Source organism: Lipotes vexillifer, unplaced genomic scaffold (assembly GCF_000442215.2).
Source record: "Lipotes vexillifer unplaced genomic scaffold, Lipotes_vexillifer_v1.1 scaffold575, whole genome shotgun sequence".
Classification (NCBI taxonomy): domain Eukaryota; kingdom Metazoa; phylum Chordata; class Mammalia; order Artiodactyla; family Lipotidae; genus Lipotes; species Lipotes vexillifer.
In genome coordinates this window covers 2932825-2951902 of record NW_006780198.1, presented here as the reverse complement: position 1 = coordinate 2951902, position 19078 = coordinate 2932825, and the positions used below count along the sequence as shown (strand labels likewise).

General features: G+C 39.8%; 1 protein-coding gene across 1 annotated transcript in view; it reads left to right on the top strand.

Moving 5' to 3' along the window:
• The window catches only part of RERE (arginine-glutamic acid dipeptide repeats), a 259834-nt gene that overhangs the window by 28749 nt on the left and 212007 nt on the right, over positions 1-19078 (top strand). The window contains exons 2-3 of the mRNA XM_007453328.1: positions 3785-3855; positions 13043-13168. Of these exons, the coding sequence (XP_007453390.1) occupies positions 3785-3855; positions 13043-13168 (197 nt within the window). The remainder of the gene's footprint in view (positions 1-3784; positions 3856-13042; positions 13169-19078) is intronic.

Here is a 19078-nt window from a genome sequence, read left to right as displayed (position 1 = left end):
CCCCCCCCCCCCCCCACCCCGTCTCCCACAGCTAGGTCACCACAGAGCACCGAGCTGAGCTCCCAGGTTCAGACCAGCTCTCTGTTTGACACATGGTAGCGTATATATGTTAACCCTAATCTCCCCATTCGCCCCCGTGTCCTGACCACACGTCCGTCCTCTACGTCTGCGTCTCTGTTCCTGCCCTGCAGATAGGTTCACCTGTACCATTTTTCTGGATTCCACATATATGCGTTAATATACGTTATTTGTTTTTCTCTTTCTGACTTACTCTGTATGACAGACTCTAGGTCCATCCACGTCTCCACAAACGACCCAGTTTTGTTCCTTTTTATATTGACTTATGTTTTCATCATTCCCTTTCGAGATAAAACACTTTATTTTTGTGCTAACTGTAAACATCTATGTAAAGTTATTTTCTTAAATAGCTGCTTCATTAATAAGACAAGAGGGAAATATTTCTGAGTTATATGGCCTTATTTAACCTTGTTTTGAAAATCATTAAGAGCAATAACAAGTGGACTTTTGTGTGTGTTTGAGACTTAAATTCCAAATTGTTTTTAGGATGTATTCTCTTTTAGTTAGATCCCCCTATTTTTTATGGGAGGGTTAAAAAGAAAAGTTTGACTCTACAATAATTTTTCATGCTTTCATTTTTTAAAATGATTTAGAAAAATCAAATCAAAGCAGTGTATTTTTCCCTATTCCTATGGCAGGTTTGACATGTGAACAAATTTAATTTATGTCAAGAATTTTAATAACCTCTGATCTTGGTCATTGTGTGTTATGTAAAATAAACTCTAAGTGTTGTCACTTAATTTTGAAGATAATTTTGAAGATAAGTTCAGTCAGACCTTTTCACATAAAAGTTTCAAAATACTGATAGAGATCACTTGATGCAGTGACCTGCTTTACATATTACTAGCCTTGTGCATTGGAATCTCATGTCTGGATTTATAGCTTTGGATCAATTTGGGTTGCCACGATAACTTTTTAAACAGAAAGAGGTGACTTTTTAATCTAGTAATAAGGCATTGGTAAATGAACGTGGTAATTCCATATGTTAGGTTTGTGGATCTGCTCTCTTCCACTACCTTATCCCTCATGGCAGCGTTCCTCAGGCCAGGGCTGCAGGGCAGCCTCCAGTAAGACCACGGAGAAGTGTTTAGGCAAAGGGATATCAGTAGCTGTCCTTGACATCCCAGCATATTCCTTTCCTTTCTTCTCTAACAGATATATGTTCAGAGATAATCATTTAGATAATCATTAGAGATAATCATTTTCCTGAATGTAAATTTGTAGTTGAGAAATGAAAGAATATAGATTCTCTCTCCTATTCTGGAAAGCTTTTTAATATACAAGTTAATACCTACTTTATGTTTTTACTTTATATAAGAGGGTTTATAGTAATAATGATTCTGTTGATTATGAAAAAAGAATATAAAGCTTTTCATTGTGTAAAAAGAATAAAGTTATTCATAATCCTCACTATCTAACCATCTGTCATTGATTTCAGTTCTGTCTAGTCTTACCAACACCAGTGTCAGACATTAGTCCTTGGGGGGGTGAATGCAGAAATTAATAAGTTTGGTTTCTTTGAGCTCAAAATTGATAGTGAAGTAGACAGCGCAGACCATCTGACTCTCTGCCAAATAACTGACCACGCAGGGGATGTAAGTTGTCAACTTTATGTAAAGGAAAGGAAATTTTACATCAAGGAGAGGAGATGTTGTTTCTTTACAGAGGAGTCATGAGAGTTTACTGCCACTGGAGGTAACTCATTATAAGGTTGCAGGTGCTTGTAAGAATAAAGGAATAAAGAAGGTTTGGTATGGATGGGGTACGGGAGTTGGTGTTTCTTTAAGGCAGTGCAGCGTAGGGGAGGGCGAGATGTGATGTGGGATCAGACCATCGAATACAGCAAGTTTTTTTTTGTCACATGAGCTTTAAGAAAGTGGAGATCATTAGTTAGGAAGGGACCTGTTAGTTTTGAAGTCAGTGAATAGTAGCTAGGTATGACAGTGTTATGTTATGAGATACAGAAAATACTTACTTCTATAGGAGGTTATAGGAAGAAGAGGGCATATGGGCTGTGATTTGTGTTCAGGTGAGATGAGTAAACAGTGGATGTCTAGAGATGTGAAGTGCTGGTAGTGGGTACAACAAGGCTTGGAACACAGAAATTGAGAACCTTGGGTTGTCCCCACACTGTGCAAGTCGGAGCTTTAGGGAATGGGTTTCTTCAGTTTTTACTTGAACAGCAAGTTAGGGCTTAGGTAGAGAACTCTCTACCACAGTGGGAAGAGATCTCTTCTTTGTCCCTTAAGGTGATCAGCGTGTTAAGTGGATGTTGCCTGAATGTTGAACAGAGTTTTTTCCCCAGCATCCTGGACTTTGGAACAAGATAGAAAGCTCTGTCAGCAGTTCATTCCTGAGCTGCTGTTTTATATGGATTCAGAGATCGGATTGCTGTTGTTGAGCCTACATCTGAGTAGAGAAATTTGTTGGGAAATTCTGGATGCCTAAATGATTGGCTTTCAGATTTCTTCTTTTTCTGTAATGACTTTGGGCTACAAGAATCCTGATGTCTTTCAGAAAGTTTCTTGGAAGGCAGTGGCCTTTAGTCTTCTTTGTGTCTTTCTTCCTGTTCTGCCTCTTAGTGGGTCTGCTAGCGCCTGTGGTGGGACTAGAATTTCCACTGGATCGAGGGCTCCAAACCTCTCTGCTCCTTTGCTTTTTGCTGGGGAGGGTGTTGTTAACATGCATGAAACAAAGAAGTAGAGGAACCTGCCTCTGTTCTCAAGCATCTAGAGTTATTCTAAGACACATTTGTTGTGAAGGGTCATGAGGAAGGATAAAACTCATGGCATTTTAAACGTGGGCATTACGGTCACTCTCCCTAGAAAATTAGATTGCCTGCAGATGCCTTTACTTCTGAGTCTTAGCTTGTAGTGTGGAGAGTTTTTACATTCCTTTATAGTCACTGCTTCCCTTAAAATCATTGCTTCTTAAAAAAAATGTGTCTTAACTGATCATTTAAAAAAATAACCTTTAGACTCCAGCTGTTGAGAGCATCAAAAATAATTACCCAGCCACCCCCACGTCAAATGTCATTTACAAAAGTGCCCTTCTTCCCTGAGGAAAATGTAATTTGATTTACTTTGTTCCATCTCTGATTGGCTGCCTTGGTTTTCTTTACTATTAGAAAATATGTTCAGGTTAAAATTTAATAGAAAGTTATCCATAAGATACTAGATTGGTTTTCTTTTTCTTCATGTGTGTGAAAAGGTCGTTGTAATAGCATGTTCAAGCTAGTCTTCTTTACGTATTTCACTTATTTCCTCACAAAATATTTATTAAAAATAAAGCAGCATTTGGCAAAGCTGTTTCTCTTTGTGAAGACAGGGAGCATCTATCTGAGTAAGATATTCAAGATTTTGTCTCGGTGTGTAACCTTGAGCAAGTAACTCCCTTTATTGAAGTTTCTCCATCTGACTATGGATAATCTCATGGGATTCCCACTCTCCCTTCTTCAGGGATGCTGGAAACAATAATTGAGGCTTTATCAAGTTATTTAAATTATCAGAAAGTGGTCAAAAAGAACCCAAGAGCTGTTTTCCTCTAGCTTAAAATTATTTGTCATTTAATATCACCTTTAAAAATTTATTTTCTATGAAAGGCATGTGCTTTGTCATTTATTTATTTATGCAGTGGCTTTATGGGCCCTGTCTTTGATCCATTAAAGGTAAATGCCATTGTTTTAAATTTTCTTTTTCTTTTAAAGACTGTGTGTATATCGAGAGTCGGAGGCCAAACACACCGTATTTCATCTGTAGCATCCAAGACTTCAAACTGGTAAGCATCCTTCCATGTGCTGTTGATTCTGCTCTGTACCTTCTCTTTTCCCAGTTCCACTGGCTGTCTCTTTTGATTGCTTCTCTATCATACTGACTTGGTAACCAGTTCACCTCTGAGTGCTGACTGCCTGGTGACTGCAGCACTCAAATAAGGCAGTAATCAGCTTTATAACACGAAGTGTAAACAAATGTTTCTGAAGTTTTTATTCATTTAGTAGCTGTTCTGACAACAATTTCAGAGATTCCCTTGAGCTCCTGTAGTAGTTCATTTTTTCTCAGCCATTGTGAAGAACCTGATGTAAAATAAACTTTGGATTTGATGATGAATTGAGGGAAAAGAGAGAATATAAATGGGCCAGAGATGATTATTTTCTGTGGCAATTGTAATTTACTTAGGTATTTTAAGCAAATATGGAGTGTATCTTGAACCTTTTCTGGGTGTCTCCCGTGGTGGAGGTCGGGGAAGGAAGTTTGGCTTGGGGATGATATAGCTACGGTATTTTCTCATTAAAAACCTTTCACAGGTACCTAAGTGCCAATATTGCCCAGTATGAAATCTCTTGTTTTTAGACCACTGGTTCTCACACTTGGGGCTTTGGATCCCCTGATATCCGTAGAGATTTTGCAGAGGTCTGTAAATAGGCATCCTCAGTCTCAAATAAATTAAATAAATATACTTCACACATGTTTGTACAACTGCTTTTCAAATGTATTAATATGCTTCTGTGATTTTTAAAATTAACGTATTTAATGAAAGTACATGGTTAAGAATCACTTTATTATGTATTTTCCTCAAGCAATTGTTACGTGAAGTGCTATCGGAGTAGTGTCATTTGGGGAGTCTTTTGAAACATTTAGATGTTAAGAAAGGATCCTGTACAGTAAGTCGCCTACGTACGAACGAGTTCTGTTCAGAGAGTGCGTTCCTCAGTCCAACAAAGTTAGCCTAGGTACCCAACTAACACAATTGGCTATATACCACTGCTTTTACGCTTGCTTGCAGACATCCTGGGCTTGAAATAATGATACTGTACTACTGTATACTGTACTGTACAGTAAAGTACACAAAAGCACAACCACTTGTAGAGGAGGCACGCACATGACAATGGACGCCAGACACATGCACTAATTTACGTGATTGCACATGCGAATGCACATTTGCATCTTTGAAAGGTCACAGCTTGAAGGTTCGTATGTAGGGGACTTATTGTACTTGAAGGTTGTGAACCACTGTGTACATTCTTAGGTCTGGAGAAATCCTAATTCTTCAGCTTTGTAGAGATATGTGTCAGTATCTGTGAAAGCCAGCCATTATTTCCACAGCGCTTTGTAACTTTTGATAATACTTGTGCTCTGACATACATTGTATGTGACATTTCAGCCTAAAGAAAAGTAATGTAGTCTGAACTCTGCATCTCCTTTTGTTTGTTTGTTTGTTTGTTTTGTTTTGTTTTTTGTGGTATGCGGGCCTGTCACTGTTGTGGCCTCTCCTGCTGCGGAGCACGGGCTCTGGACGCGCAGGCTCAGCGGCCATGGCCCACGGGCCCAGCCGCTCCGCGGCATGTGGGATCTTCCCGGACCGGGGCACGAACCCGTGTGCCCTGCATTGGCAGGTGGACTCTCAACCGCTGCGCCACCAGTGAAGCCCTCCTTAGTTTTTCTTTTTTTTTAATGCATTTTAAATGACTCTAAATGTCCAGTTAGTATATGCGATTGAGTTAGTTAAAAAGTTGCATGCCATTTATTTTTCTTTGTTCAAAAATTATCACGTAAGTAATAACATGCTTTTTGCTACTTTAAAAGAAAGTAAAATGGGCCATTTACTGCTAAGATTTCTTTATTCTTGGTAGGCTGCTTTTACCTTCTAGTTTTACAAGGTGGCCTTGCGGTTTAATCTTGTAAATCACATGCTTTCTGCTCAGATTTTATGTCAACGTGAGGTTTTACCATTTTTTAGAGGTCTTTGCTATTTATTATATGTTGCGTTCCAAAGACTGTTTTTTTACAGACGCTGCACTGACATCTGCAAATCTGGGCGGTGGCCTTGTTTCCTGAAGAGTTTTCTTTTGCTAGTGGTGCTGCTACTTCTTTCCCTGCTCATTGTCTTTGTGTGTGATCTTTACCAGATATAATACCACCGCACCATGGAAAAGATACAGCTGTGAAATAAAACTGCAGAGATTTTCCTTTTACCTATTAGAGTCTGAGCCCCTTTTGTACAATTTTTCCACGTCAGCAGGTGCCGTCGTGTTTGAATGGTGTCTCTTATGAAATGCTGATTACAATGTGATAGTTGCTGTTCGGGGCAGAGGTTCCGGCTGAGCTACAGTAATTGCTCAGGGTATTAACAGCAATAAAAGCTGAAACTTCTGTCATCAGGATTGGTCTAGTACAGCACATTAAAGCTGTCTGCAGAAACAGCGTGGGAAGTGGGGTGCTATAGGTTTAGGTACCTTTTTCTAAGTCACATATTGCTATGAGAGATGTTTTTGTTTGAGTTCTGTATTCAGCACGTATTCACAGTTTCTGTGTAAGAATAACAGGGATGTTGAAGACATATTTGCTCCTGGAAGGGATGTGTTTGTTGTCTGGATACCCACTTCCTTTCCTTGTTTCTCAATACTACTTACAAAAAGATAACCTAATAGATAAGAATAATCATAGACGTCTTTTCCTTCAGCTTAACCTATAAGGGGAAAAGATGAACAGAAGGAAATGTTCTTTGTTTCTTTGCAAGATTTCAAGAAGAAGAAATTGGAGTTGGTTTTGCCCACAGCAGATACCATGCGTGGCAAGTGGAACAGTGGAAAACAAAACCCAATAGCTTTGACATGTTGTTGATTAGTTATGTATTTTATCTTTTTATGGTTTGAGGTTTAACTGAGAGATGTATTTCTTCGTTTATACCATAAATTAGAATCAGTCCTTTTAGCATGGTGAGTTTTGAGAACAAGATGTGTTTTGCGACTGTCAGAGGCACTGGGTGAACAGGAAGGGCAGGAAGGGGAGAAGGGCAGGAAGCTGGGAGAAGCAGAGGGTTTTGGAGCAGCTGTGCAGAGAGAGAGAGAGAGAGAGAGAGAGAGAGAGAGAGCGAGAGCACGAGTGCTCTCCTTGAGTCCTGCTGTATTGGTGCTTCTTCCCGTTGGATTCTTAGATTATCCTATTGTCTCTCCTGAGTAGAGGGCTCTTGGGCCAGCTTGAGCAGATCTCTAGTAACCATAACTGAAAGAGCCTGCTATCACATCTGCATATGCTGTGCTCCCGTAGCTTTTCTAGGTCACTGTGTTTGCTTTGAGGGTTTTGTTCACGAATGAGTCACTGTCACCACGGAGCAGTATAACCCAGAGTGCAGTTAGGAGCGTTTTGGGTTATCACCAGTGCCTTCGACAGGCATTTGTTGAAAGCCTACTTTGTGTTCTTTGTTGAGCGCAGCACCATAAGGGGGACTGAAGAATCTAAGATATAGTTCCTTCCCTCAGTGATCTTAGGTTGTGATTGGACAGACAGTGGCTGTGGTGTTACTGGATGTCAGCCCTCTTTGGGGAACCCTGAACAGGACTGATGTGGAGGAAGCCATTCACGTAATGTCCTAAGAGAAAGATTCCTTACTTTCACTAAAAAACAGTAAGATTCCATTTTTATAGAAGTCCAGGCCTTAGCATAATAGAATTAATTTGCTATCTAGAAATAATCATGGATTCTGAGAATGCTTAACAAGGAGATTATTGAGATTAGTGTTTTCCATTCAGCATAACACCAAGGATCCTTGTTCCTTGTCTGGCCCTGATAGTGGTGCTTCTCACCTAATTCTTCATTCACAGATAAGTAGTTGAAGCCATTCCTCTAATACTCTGCATGGGAATTCTGTGTGGATTCCTAATGAGTTTCTATAGTTTGTTAAATGGAAAAAATATGATGTTTGTTTCCTTGAGTTATATAATTATCAATTCTTTAGCTGTTACATGAAATGAATTTTCAGGTCGGATAGGTAATTATTACAAATATTATTTTGAGCAGATACCATTGATTCATTTTTGCTCCTATTTGGCCTATTAAAATATAATTGTCTTTAAAATTAAACCTGAGATTCCTTAGAGTTGGGGATATGTCTTTTGTGATGTTAGGCTATTTCCAGTTGACTTTTTAGGGCTCAGTGTGTTGTCACTGCCCTGCACGGATGCATGTGCTCTTGTGTCGTTTCTGTCCCTAACAGCATATGTTCTCAGTGTTGACTTTGGACGTGGAGTAGTGGAGGGCTCCTGCCACTTGTTACCTTGGTGAAGGCACATCTCCATTGCTGCTGTGAGTGGGGGGCCGAGCTCGTTAAGGTGCAGCGCCTGTACATCTCTTCGTTTCACAGTCGAATGTGAGCAGTTGGGGGAGGAACATTTGGAATTTGCTTCCAGTTCCTGGTCTGTACCTGTAACCCTACGCAAAGGCTGGTCACCCCAGTGCAGCAATCAGGGGCTTCAGCTTAGGTTCCACTTACCGTTGAAATTGCCTTCTCTTCACCAAATTGAGTTTCTCAGAAGTGTATTAAAAGCAAGAAGCTGCTTTTCCTTCTTTAAAATGAAAACGTACTGAGAATAAGTAATCATATCTTCTCGTTTTTTTTTTGTTAGAGACCTTTACATAGATAATGCTGGGAGATAAGGGAGGTTTTGTTAACGTGCACTCTTGTATACATACGTGTGTACACACAATGAGTTAATTATCATTTATGTATTATACACCACAGTTATTTAATCCCAGCTTGGTTGATGTGACCACTCAGCACAGAATGTATGGTGTATGGGCATTCAGGAAATGGGCATCATTTTAATATTAGGTCAGCCTTGCATTGAAAACTTTTTGGGGTGGGGGGCAGGAAATCTGCATTAATTTGAACATGGCTAATTCAGAATTTTAGATGTGATTCTGGGACTGAGTTGGGGGACGGTAGAGTGCATGGGTTGGGAGCTGGACTTTGACATCAGTTGGTCTGTTCCATCAGTTGCTATCTTCCATGACCTTGGGCAAGACACTAAACCCTCCTAACCTTGATGTACTTACCTATGAAGTTGGGATATAAAGCACCTACCTTGCAGATGGGTTGTTTTTAGATTAAAAGATCGAGCCTACAAAGTGGATAGTGCAGTGCCTGGGCCATGGGATGATCGTGACATTGACATTTAGTTGGTGCTCTAGGTTTAAGCTTTGTAAGGGCAGATACCACCACGTCTGTTTTATTCATTGATGTATATATACATTGCCCATATAAGATCCATACTAAATATTTACTGAATATTGAATGAAGTTAAATTTCAGTGGAAAAAATTGACTGGATAAAGTTTTCAAAAATCTTTAGTAGTTGTTTGATACAGTCCATGCATTAACTACAAATTAACCTTCCATTTATTAAACAGGCCAAAGAGATCTGCTTCTTTACCTTTAGTTAGCTTGCAATGTGTAGTATTTTATATATTTAAATAATAAAATTCTAAAAATACATTAAACCTCAGTTTTAATTTTCTTCAGGAAGTTTATGTGAGTGCAGCCAAAGTCATAACATTTTTTAGGCATTCTGTTTCGAATTTTCTATGTCACTGACTTCTAGCAAAGATAAACGAGGGCTTAGTCTATATGTAAACATCCCAGAGAAGGCCAGTAGATATGAAAAATGCCATAGGATGTGATGATTTGTTTCCGTGTGAAACAGTAGCTGTTTTCTCTTTTGGTTTTTTATAGTCCCTCAAGTTAGGCCTGCAGAATTGAGTCTGTTTGTAGTTTCTTTTTCTCTTTACCCTCTTTGTTCATTCCCTGTAAAAAGGTCAGTACCACTTGGTTACAGCTTTGTGACTTGAGTGTAGTGTTGGATAATGAAGTGAAGACTTTGAAGTTTGTTATCAAGTGTTCTCAGTTTATAGAGTGAGGAGTTACATCTTACTTAGTGGAAAGTACAGCAGAGACAATTCTTTAAAAAGAGTTGTTCCTTTTTGTTAGTTTAATTGTTCTCACCTGTCAGGAGTGGGTGCATCGGTGGGACGGTGCTCTTACACAGTGATTTCTAGGTCAAGAAAAAGTTGGAAAAAAGAAGGAAATTTTGCCATTTGCAACAACATGAATGGACTTGGAGGGTACTTTGCTAAGTGAAGTAAGTCAGACAGAGAAAGACAAGCACTGTATGATATCACTTTAGTGTGGAATCTAAAAAATACAACAAACTAGTGACTATAATTTTAAAAAAAGAAACAGACTTACAGATATAGAGAACAAATTAGTGTATCAGTGGGGAGAGGGAAGAGAGGGGAGGGGCAAGACAGGGGTAGGGGATTAAGAGGTACAAACTATTATGTGTAAAATAAGGTACAAGGATATATTGTACAACGCGGAATATACCAAATATTCTGTAATAACTGGAAATGGACTATAATCTTTAAAAACTGTGAATCACTATATTGTATACCCGTATCTTATATAATATTGTACGTTGTATATACTTCAATTAAAAAAAAAGTAAAAAAAGAAAAAAAGGGAAAAGGTTTGAATTACTGATTTGGTGCTAGAGTATTCTTCTAAAGGCCACGCCTTCCCCTACCCCCACCTTCTTTGTTTAAAATAAAGGTCATGGTTGCTTAGTTGCTATCGATAAGCATTGTGATAAACTATAATGGGGTATTGAGCTTCCTCCATGCTGTGTTTGGAGTAACCCACCAATAATACATATATGTGCAAGGATTAAATGTCCTTTTCATGTTGGAATTTGAAGTTTATAATTTTAAGAGTGGGATGCTATCGCTTAGCCCTGAGTTTGATGGGCATAGTCAGATGCCGCGTTGTTGGGTATCTGCTGTGCCTGCCCCCCACCTCCACCCCAATTATAGGACAATCATGTTGAAAGTTATTTTGGATCACCACAGCCTCTTCGCATGATACGAGTGTCAATTAAGTGGAAGGAAGTGGTGACACAAGTGAAAATCAAAGCGAGGCTTTGGGAATAAGTAATCTCAGAACATCTCATTGGTTCCATTTACTTAGCTTCTCAGTGGTCTGTTTCATTCATGGCTGACAGTCATCGTAGGCCACGTGGTATTTAAAGTTTTAATGGTTCACGATTACTGTGAAGTTGGGTAATTCATTTTCTCCTAATTTATTTGGATTTTAGGTCTCTAAGAAATCACTTAAAAAGTTTAATTATATTTACTTCCGTAAACTATTTATCTAAAAATGTTATTTTAATGGTAAACCTGTTCTCTCTATGTAAAATTTTTTCAATGCAGAAAACTCTAGGTATTCTGATATTTTAAAAAAGGAACTTAAAGTTTGAGACAGTCTGATATTTGCGGAGAGCTACTGTGCAAGAAATACTGGTAAAATCTTGTCATTCCAACTCTATTTCTTAGAACTGGAAATTTGTAATTTGTGTATTTGTGGTTGTTTGTGTTAAGGATCAACTCAAAATTATAGAAGAAAAAATCCATTAGAAGAAACGAAAGAAAATTAGGGCAACTGAGATACTGTCAGCGTTTTCTGATTCATAAGTAAGAATAATGAAATGCTTTGAAATGATGCCTTTTTTTCATGTTTAAAATGTTTTAATAATTACTTGAACTTTTGCACATTAAGTAATGCCAACATGCTTAGAAATGCTTCGCCAAGTGTCTTTCTGTTTAAAACCCTTGATTTGAATGAATAAGGATTTGAGTGGTCTGATTAACTCCTAGTGCAGGAGATTAACCACAGGTTCATTTTTATTTGATGCTTATATTAAAAGATCTTGAGTATACTGTACATTCTAGTGCACAGTTGAATCTTTGATTAGAAATTTGCAGTGCTGGTATGGGGAGGTGGGAGTTGTGTGGTGGAGAAGGCTATGGCTACTAACACTTGCTGTCCATGCAGGTCATGTATATTTACTGTCCGTGGGGGCAGTGGGAGTGAGAGACTGGCCGCACAGAAACCATATATGGTGTGGGAGCCTGGGATGCTCTAGAGGGTCGTCTGTAGAGAAAGAAAAGAACAGAAAAGAAAAGCATCATGATAAAGACATGCCCAAGATTAGCTCTGTTTCTTGGGATTTATCTTTTTTGTTTGTTTTCAGAGAGACATAAAAAGAAAATAAGTAGTTAATGGAGCATATTAAAATCTTGGACCACAGGAAGCTGTTAGAGAGTGATTCTTAGCTTTTCGAAATGAATTATATGTATCAGGACTCCCTAAAAATGATTTAATATGAAAAGTTTGCTTATCTGTAATTTAAAAACCATCTTAAGAACAGAAATTCACATAAGTATTTGGATTTTATGGGGTTTTCAGTTCATTAAAAACAACATGAAATTGGATTGGTTAGGTTTTTGGAAATGTTACGTACTCCCTAGAGTTTTTGAAAAGGGACATATTCAGACTATCATCTGCAGTATCTTTTTTGATACTTATCAGGACTGTGCTGGCTTTCAGAAGTTGCTCTTTAATATTTTGCTGGTTTTAAATGTTTTAAAAGTTTCTTTAAAAAAAAAAAGACATATGGTACATACTAAACTGGTTTTGCCCCTGAAAGAAATAATGTCTTGAACTTTATGCTCCAGTCTGTTCATTATATTTACCTTGTGAGTAAATTAAAGCTTGTTTGAATGGTGTCTTCTTTTTCCTCTGGTGTTAAGCCTTTGTATTTTACCTTAGCTTTACAAAATTAAACTAGGACTTTGAGAAAATGGTAGGATCTTTCTTTGAGGCCCCCAGTACCTTGAGCATTTCCTTCTGAGGTACATGCCCTGTGCCTCTGGCATCTCTACTTAGAAACTCTTCTGAAAGCTCAGTTTGTCCACTGGTGGTTTATTTTATAGTCGTGTTTATCTGACACCATTGCATTTTTGTTTTTATTATAAGCAAAGCATGCCACTGTCACGGTGCTTTGACACTGTGTCACATCTTAACTTGGTTATTTTGAGGGGCACACACCATACCGCTTTATGACAGGCCCACACTGAGAGTGTGGAGCCAGAGGGTCGTATGTTCACGCTGGAGAAAGGAAGCAGCTCTGACTGATGTGCGGAGTTTAACTTTAGTGGCAGAACAGATTCGCTGAGACTTCAGAGGCCACCTGCTAAAGGATTTGTGCAGCTGCCTGCTTGTGTGCTGAGTGCCCCTAGTAACCAGGGTATGAGAGGACATTGGGCCTGTTAACTTAAAACTTTTTTCTCTTTTAGGTCCACAACTCCCAGGCCTGTTGCAGATCTCCACCTCCTGCTTTGTGCGACCCCCCAGCATGCTCTCTGCCGGTGGCAGCACAGCCGCCACAGCATCTTTCTGAAGCCGGGAGAGGGCCTGTAGGGGTAAGGAGAATCCCGTTTTTAAAAGCTATCAATATTTTATATCCCACAGGGTATAAAATAGGAATATCACCTCCCTCCCCAGAGCCCCTTTAAAAATGTGCTGTATCGTATGTGTTCTTAAAGGAGTAACAAGTACACGCACAGAGGAAGCAAAATACGGGACTTGCCTTACCCCTCTAGGACAGTTCCAGAAGTCGGGGGGGCTTGGTGGTGGAGGGGTGTTGGCACCAGCAGAGAGCATGCTGGGCCGCTGCAAGGAGCAGGAGCTGGCAATCAGCAGCGAGTATGGACGTTGGCGACTGAAATAGGGGAAAAGGGGGTAAGTCTGAGTCCGCGTGCGGACCGCGCCTTTCCCCAGGATCACCGGGACTTGTGGCCCATGAGTCTAAACTGTTCGGGCTGCTGCCCTCTCGGGTGACCTTCGGTAGAGTATTGCTCAGAGGTAGCTGGGCTTTTCTGCAGGGCCAGATACAGAATAAATGTTTGGAAAGGCTTGGGTTGGGGAGTAGATGGAGTGCTGTCAGCTGTACCCCGGCAAATCCTCTGTTACCTGGTGATGATGTGGGGCGTTACGTGGGGTGAAGCAGGATGCAGTGTCTTCAGCGCTTTGTCCCCTGGAGCACAGGGCCTGGTGTTAGTGATCCACGAGGGTTACTTTTGTGCCGTGTGCCTCACCTTTTCTGGAAGCTCGGTGTACACACCTGTCTTCATTTTCCTTCCTTCATGAGCATTTAAAGCTAAAGTTTTCTGGAGGACAGGTGTTTATTGTTCTGATTGACCACTGTTAGTCACTAAAGAAGGTTAAGACCTGTCTTTCCCTTGTTTTACCTAATCTGACCCTGGGGCTCAAACTCATGCTTGATTAGGAAATAACACAAGAGAATAGCCATCGTACATGCATGCACAGATCCAGATACTGGCAGTATGCAACGACTTGTTCACTTGCCGTGTAGCATATTAGTATCTTGAGACTAGGAAAAGAGAGCGCTCCCAATGGCCTGTAGCAGCGCTTGGGAAAGTTTTGGGAAGGTAGCTAGGTACTGAGGAGCCAGGTGTGTTTTTGGTACACCAGTAACACGTGGGCAGGCAGAGTGGAGGAGCTCGCCAGGTGTACGTGTCAGCCTGTCCCTATCAGCAACGTAGGCAGTGAGCCTGGTGAAGCTGGGAGTTGTGAGAAGATGCCGCAGGACGTCAAAGAAGAGCACAGGTTAGTGGGTCCTGGGAGGCAGAGGTGGGGATACAAAATGGGGCTGGATCATTGAGGGTCTGAAAGGTTAGACAGGGTGATATTTTATGTTCTAGGTCGCAGAGAGCCTTTGCAGGCTTTTTTATTCCGGGCAGGCCGATCTGCAGATCACTGCTTAAGAAGATTCATTGGGTAGAGTGTGGAGTGGGGAAAGACTGTAAAAGTTCCAGTTAGGTAGCTAGGACTGTCATCCATGCATAAAATGAAGAGGACCAAGACAATGGAGATGGGACATTAATAATTGTAATAAAATCAGGAATAATTGTCACAACATTTTCATGTTTAGATAGTTGCCACTGTAATTTATCAAGAATAAGACCAGAGAAAAAGGTTCACATTATGGAAGCCTTGGAAGTCTTGATATAATAGCCATTCACAATGGAAGATAAAACCCAACGTAGTGGATAAAAATCCAGTTTTAATCCCTGGAGAGATACTGACATCTTAAGGGACAAATCAGCAGAGTCCCAACTTGACTGCATACTTCAAAAGCTTCAGCCTTTACCAGTTACCATCGTGTGTGTGTGTGGTGTGTGTGTGTGAGTGTGAGAGAGAGAGAGAGAGAGAGAGAAATGGTTTTTATCTTTCAGGCCAATATTATCTTTATTCTCTAATCAGTGTCAATGTCATTGTTAGACTGTTTCATTTACTGCAATACTAACCAGGATTTGCTGAATGGATTTAAAGTTTTGCCCATAATTGATATGTAGTAAACTTTTTATATTAGCATTAGTGATGACGAGTATTTATTTTTTTAGCAGTAAAAATATTGTGTCCACTAGGTATTTAAGTAAGTTCATGATGGGTGGTATACTCAGATACCACCATATGTAGGTTGGAGAAGATTCTGTAGTACGATGATAAATCTTCTTTCAGTCAGGATGATGCTGCATAAAGCTGACATACTGATTGTTCTTTAACAATGCTTCATGCTGCCAGAGTCATTTGAGCTGGATCTGAATTGGATCCAGTTGGCAGAGCTCCCCTCCATGTGTGGAGCTCTCATAAATCCTGCAGGCACACACATCTAATACAGTGTAATGAGAGAGCTACTGGGAGAAAAAATTGATTACAGGGTTGCAGACAATATCATTAACGTTTCCTGCCGTGATACACCAGATGTCTTCCCTAATAGACTGTTTTTGTTAATTTAGTTTTTATAGGATAGCATTGATTGCATCATAATTTAACTTTTTTGCATATTCAGGTATAGGTGATATCTGTTTGTATACAAATGATGGCATCAACTCATAAGATTTAATTTTATTAATTTTTTGTCTGTTCATTTTAAAAGTATTTGTGCTAGAAGGGCAACATTTTTTACTTGTTCCCGAGAATCTGTTAGCTTCGATGTCTTCTAGCAAAAATTACTGACTTACTGGTAGTTGGTGGGAGGGAGGTGAGAAGGCAAAGAAAACATTGCCCAGATCCTCCCCAGACAGGACAGAGATCATCCCACACCCCGAGCTGTTCCCAGTATCAGGGGGTTTAATTGGCGTGACAGAGGCTCTGTCCAAAGCAGAGAAGGTGCAGCCATTTAAAGGGGATTTAAAATGCACATTCATTTCCACTGCCATGAATGTGGCTCTGCGGGCTGGGATGCTTGTTGGGTGCACCCATCCTCTCCTCACTAAAAAATCAGTATTCCTCACTTGGGTATTTAGTTATTTAGCATTTTTATTTTTCAGTCATATCTTTTTGTGTGTTTAAGACCTCCGTGGAGTGGCTAACATATATAAATAAGACAACATTGCAGTAGTGGGTCAAGCTATTTTATTTAAGTCATTAAAAAAAAATGTTCATAGCAGCTTTATTCACAATAGAAAAATACTGGAAAGAGCCCAGATGTTCTTTGGTGAATGATTGAACCAAGTCATTGTTTTTATAACGGCTGGTTTTGTTTTTGGGGCATTATCCTTTAGAGAACAATTTTTTCTCTTGATGAGTTCCTGTGTAACGTAGGATGCATTAATCAACCTTTCTAACCCTTAGTTTTCTCACCTCTAAAATGGGCACACTACTACTGTTTACCTCAAAGGGTTGTTACAAAGGTGAATGAAGTAATTCATTAGATTGCTTAGCATGATACAGGCATATAATAAGCATTCCTTAAGCATTATGTCTTATCACAGTGGGTTTTGTTGTACAGACTCAGGTTTAAATAATTCATTAGTTTTCTGGACGTTCTTAATCTGAAGCCCATAGGCCCCTAGGTGGTCTCCTTGAGTTTAAGAGCGTCTGTGAACTTTCTGAAATCGCTTGCAAAGTCTTATATGTACGTGCATTTTCCTGGAGAGAATATATACTTTTCAACCATGGATGATAATCAATAGATTCCTAAAATGTTGAAAAAAATTTAAAAATCAAGTTTAAAAACTGCTATTCTCTAAAGCCTCTTGAGGTGGGTCACTTAAAACCTCAAATCAGGAAAGTAACCGTTAAAATTATATAAATATTTAAAAAATTTCTTGAATTGAGGCTATTTTCCAAGTAAAGGCTATAATTAAAACCTTGAAAAAACAAACACACACCCCTCAAATCAGCTAGCTTTTACGGAAGTCAACTAACGTGGAACATTTACTTTGTGCCAAGGCACACTGCTACTCTTTTCACGTAGCTTAACCCGTTTGATCTCCACAACAATCTGTGATATTTATTTCATTTTGTACGTGAGAAAACTTGAGGTTTGCATTCATATAAAATCTTGCCTTTGTATAAAAACCTGGCAGGACTGAGGTTTAACTCAGGAACTCACCTGGCCATGGGTAATCTTGGTTGTGCCCCTGGCTGACTTTGTACTGCATGGGTGACCCCTGCCTCGATGCCCCTTTGCCTTCACTTTACTAGTGAGTTCCTCAGCTGACGTGCTTGCTGCTCATTCACTTTGGAGAGTAGGAGGCTTCTGCCACTGAGAGTTTTACAGGCTGGCCTTTCCCCTGAATAGATGGACGGTGGTGTTAACAGCATGGTGTGGGAACCCTGTTTAGTATTGGTGAGTTTTCTTTTCCTGTTAGCACTTGTGTTGGTCCTATCTTACTGTCCTTTTGTTTTAAAAAAAAATGCCTGACCAGCAGACCCCAACGATGAGCTCCCTTGTCACTTAACAGCATCTGTGTACATTTGAAAAATGACCCTTGCAGTCTGTGTGTGTGTTCGTCTGCATTTGTTTCAGATAAAACTTTGTGCGTGTGAGAAATTGGGCTTTGCATCTCCCTTGGAATAAATCCAGTCCCCTGATCTAGACAGACCTACTTCACCAACACAGAGCAGGAAGCCGGGGCCCAGTGGCTCACCCCAAAGCCCTGCTTCATGTGGCGCTGCTTAGGCCCAGGTCTCTTGGGTCTCTGGTTGGCGTTCTTCCCATTGCCCCTTCCCACCTTCCTTGACCATTGGGTGGTGTCGAGCCAGCCCACGTGATAACACCATTTATTCCTTTAGAAGGTAAGAATACTTTGCCTAATAATCTAGTTTAAACTTTTTGACTGAGTCTGAAGCCACTGTTAAAACAGTATTATTTTTTGCTTACGTAAGGCATTTATCATTTTAAAGTATCATTTCTAACACTGGTACTTCTCATACTTGGGACTTTTGGTACCATTTAATAATTAAAAGTGAACATTTATTATAAAATGCTGTCTTAAAAGTAAAGTTAATTATATTTCTTACCTGCTTGGTGCTTATAAAGAACTGTCATCTTGTTGCTTCTTTAGCTGTACAGGAGGTTTTGAGGATATCCTGCTTTTTTCAGAGTTTACTGTAGCTTCCCCAGCTGCCACTAAGTATGCCAAAAATAACCATTGTCTTTTATATTTGATTGTAGTGAAAGGTGTTAAAACCACTGATTTTCAGAAAAATTGCCAATACAGGTGCTATATTAATTTAGGGATTAATCCATCTACCCTAAATGAAAGATAATTAATAGCTGTTGAATTTTTTTTTTTTTTTTTTTTGTGGTACGTGGGCCTCTCACCGCTGCGGCCCCTCCCTCTGCGGAGCACAGGCTCCGGACGCGCAGGCTCGGCGGCCATGGCTCATGGGCCCAGCAGCTCTGCGGCATGTGGGATCTTCCCGGACCGGGGCACGAACCCGCGTCCCCTGCATCGGCAGGCGGACTCTCAACCACTGCGCCACCAGGGAAGCCCTAGCTGTTGAATTTTAATGTAGCAAGTTTAAAAAATTCTTAAAACACCCAATTGACCAGTATTAGTATTAGCGAGCGTATAACCTGCTTCCAGGTGAATTCCTTTCCTTTGGAGAAGTTGTTTTCACAGTCTGCTCTCCCTTAGAAGCTGGATGTCGGCTAATTTGTTCTTAAGGCTATCTTCCATTATATTCATTTGCTCCCTTTCTTTTTTTTTTTTTTTTTTTTTTACAGAAGGGACATCAAGCTGCATTTTTCAGAACATAGATTTGAATAACCTTATGATTTTAAAAAACTGCCTGCTGTTTTAAGCAGTCTTTCTGTTACCATATATCTGTATGAAACATAATGATTATATTTAGGTTTTATTGAGCTTTCCCTTCTTTCAGGGATAATGCATCACCCTTCATTACTTACAGGCACTGTTAGGCCCTTCAACTTTGCCTTTTTAGGGCTGTTTCGTACTGTTTGAAAAATACCTAAGCAAATATATGGAGTTCCCAGGCTTTACAAGTTCTCCAGA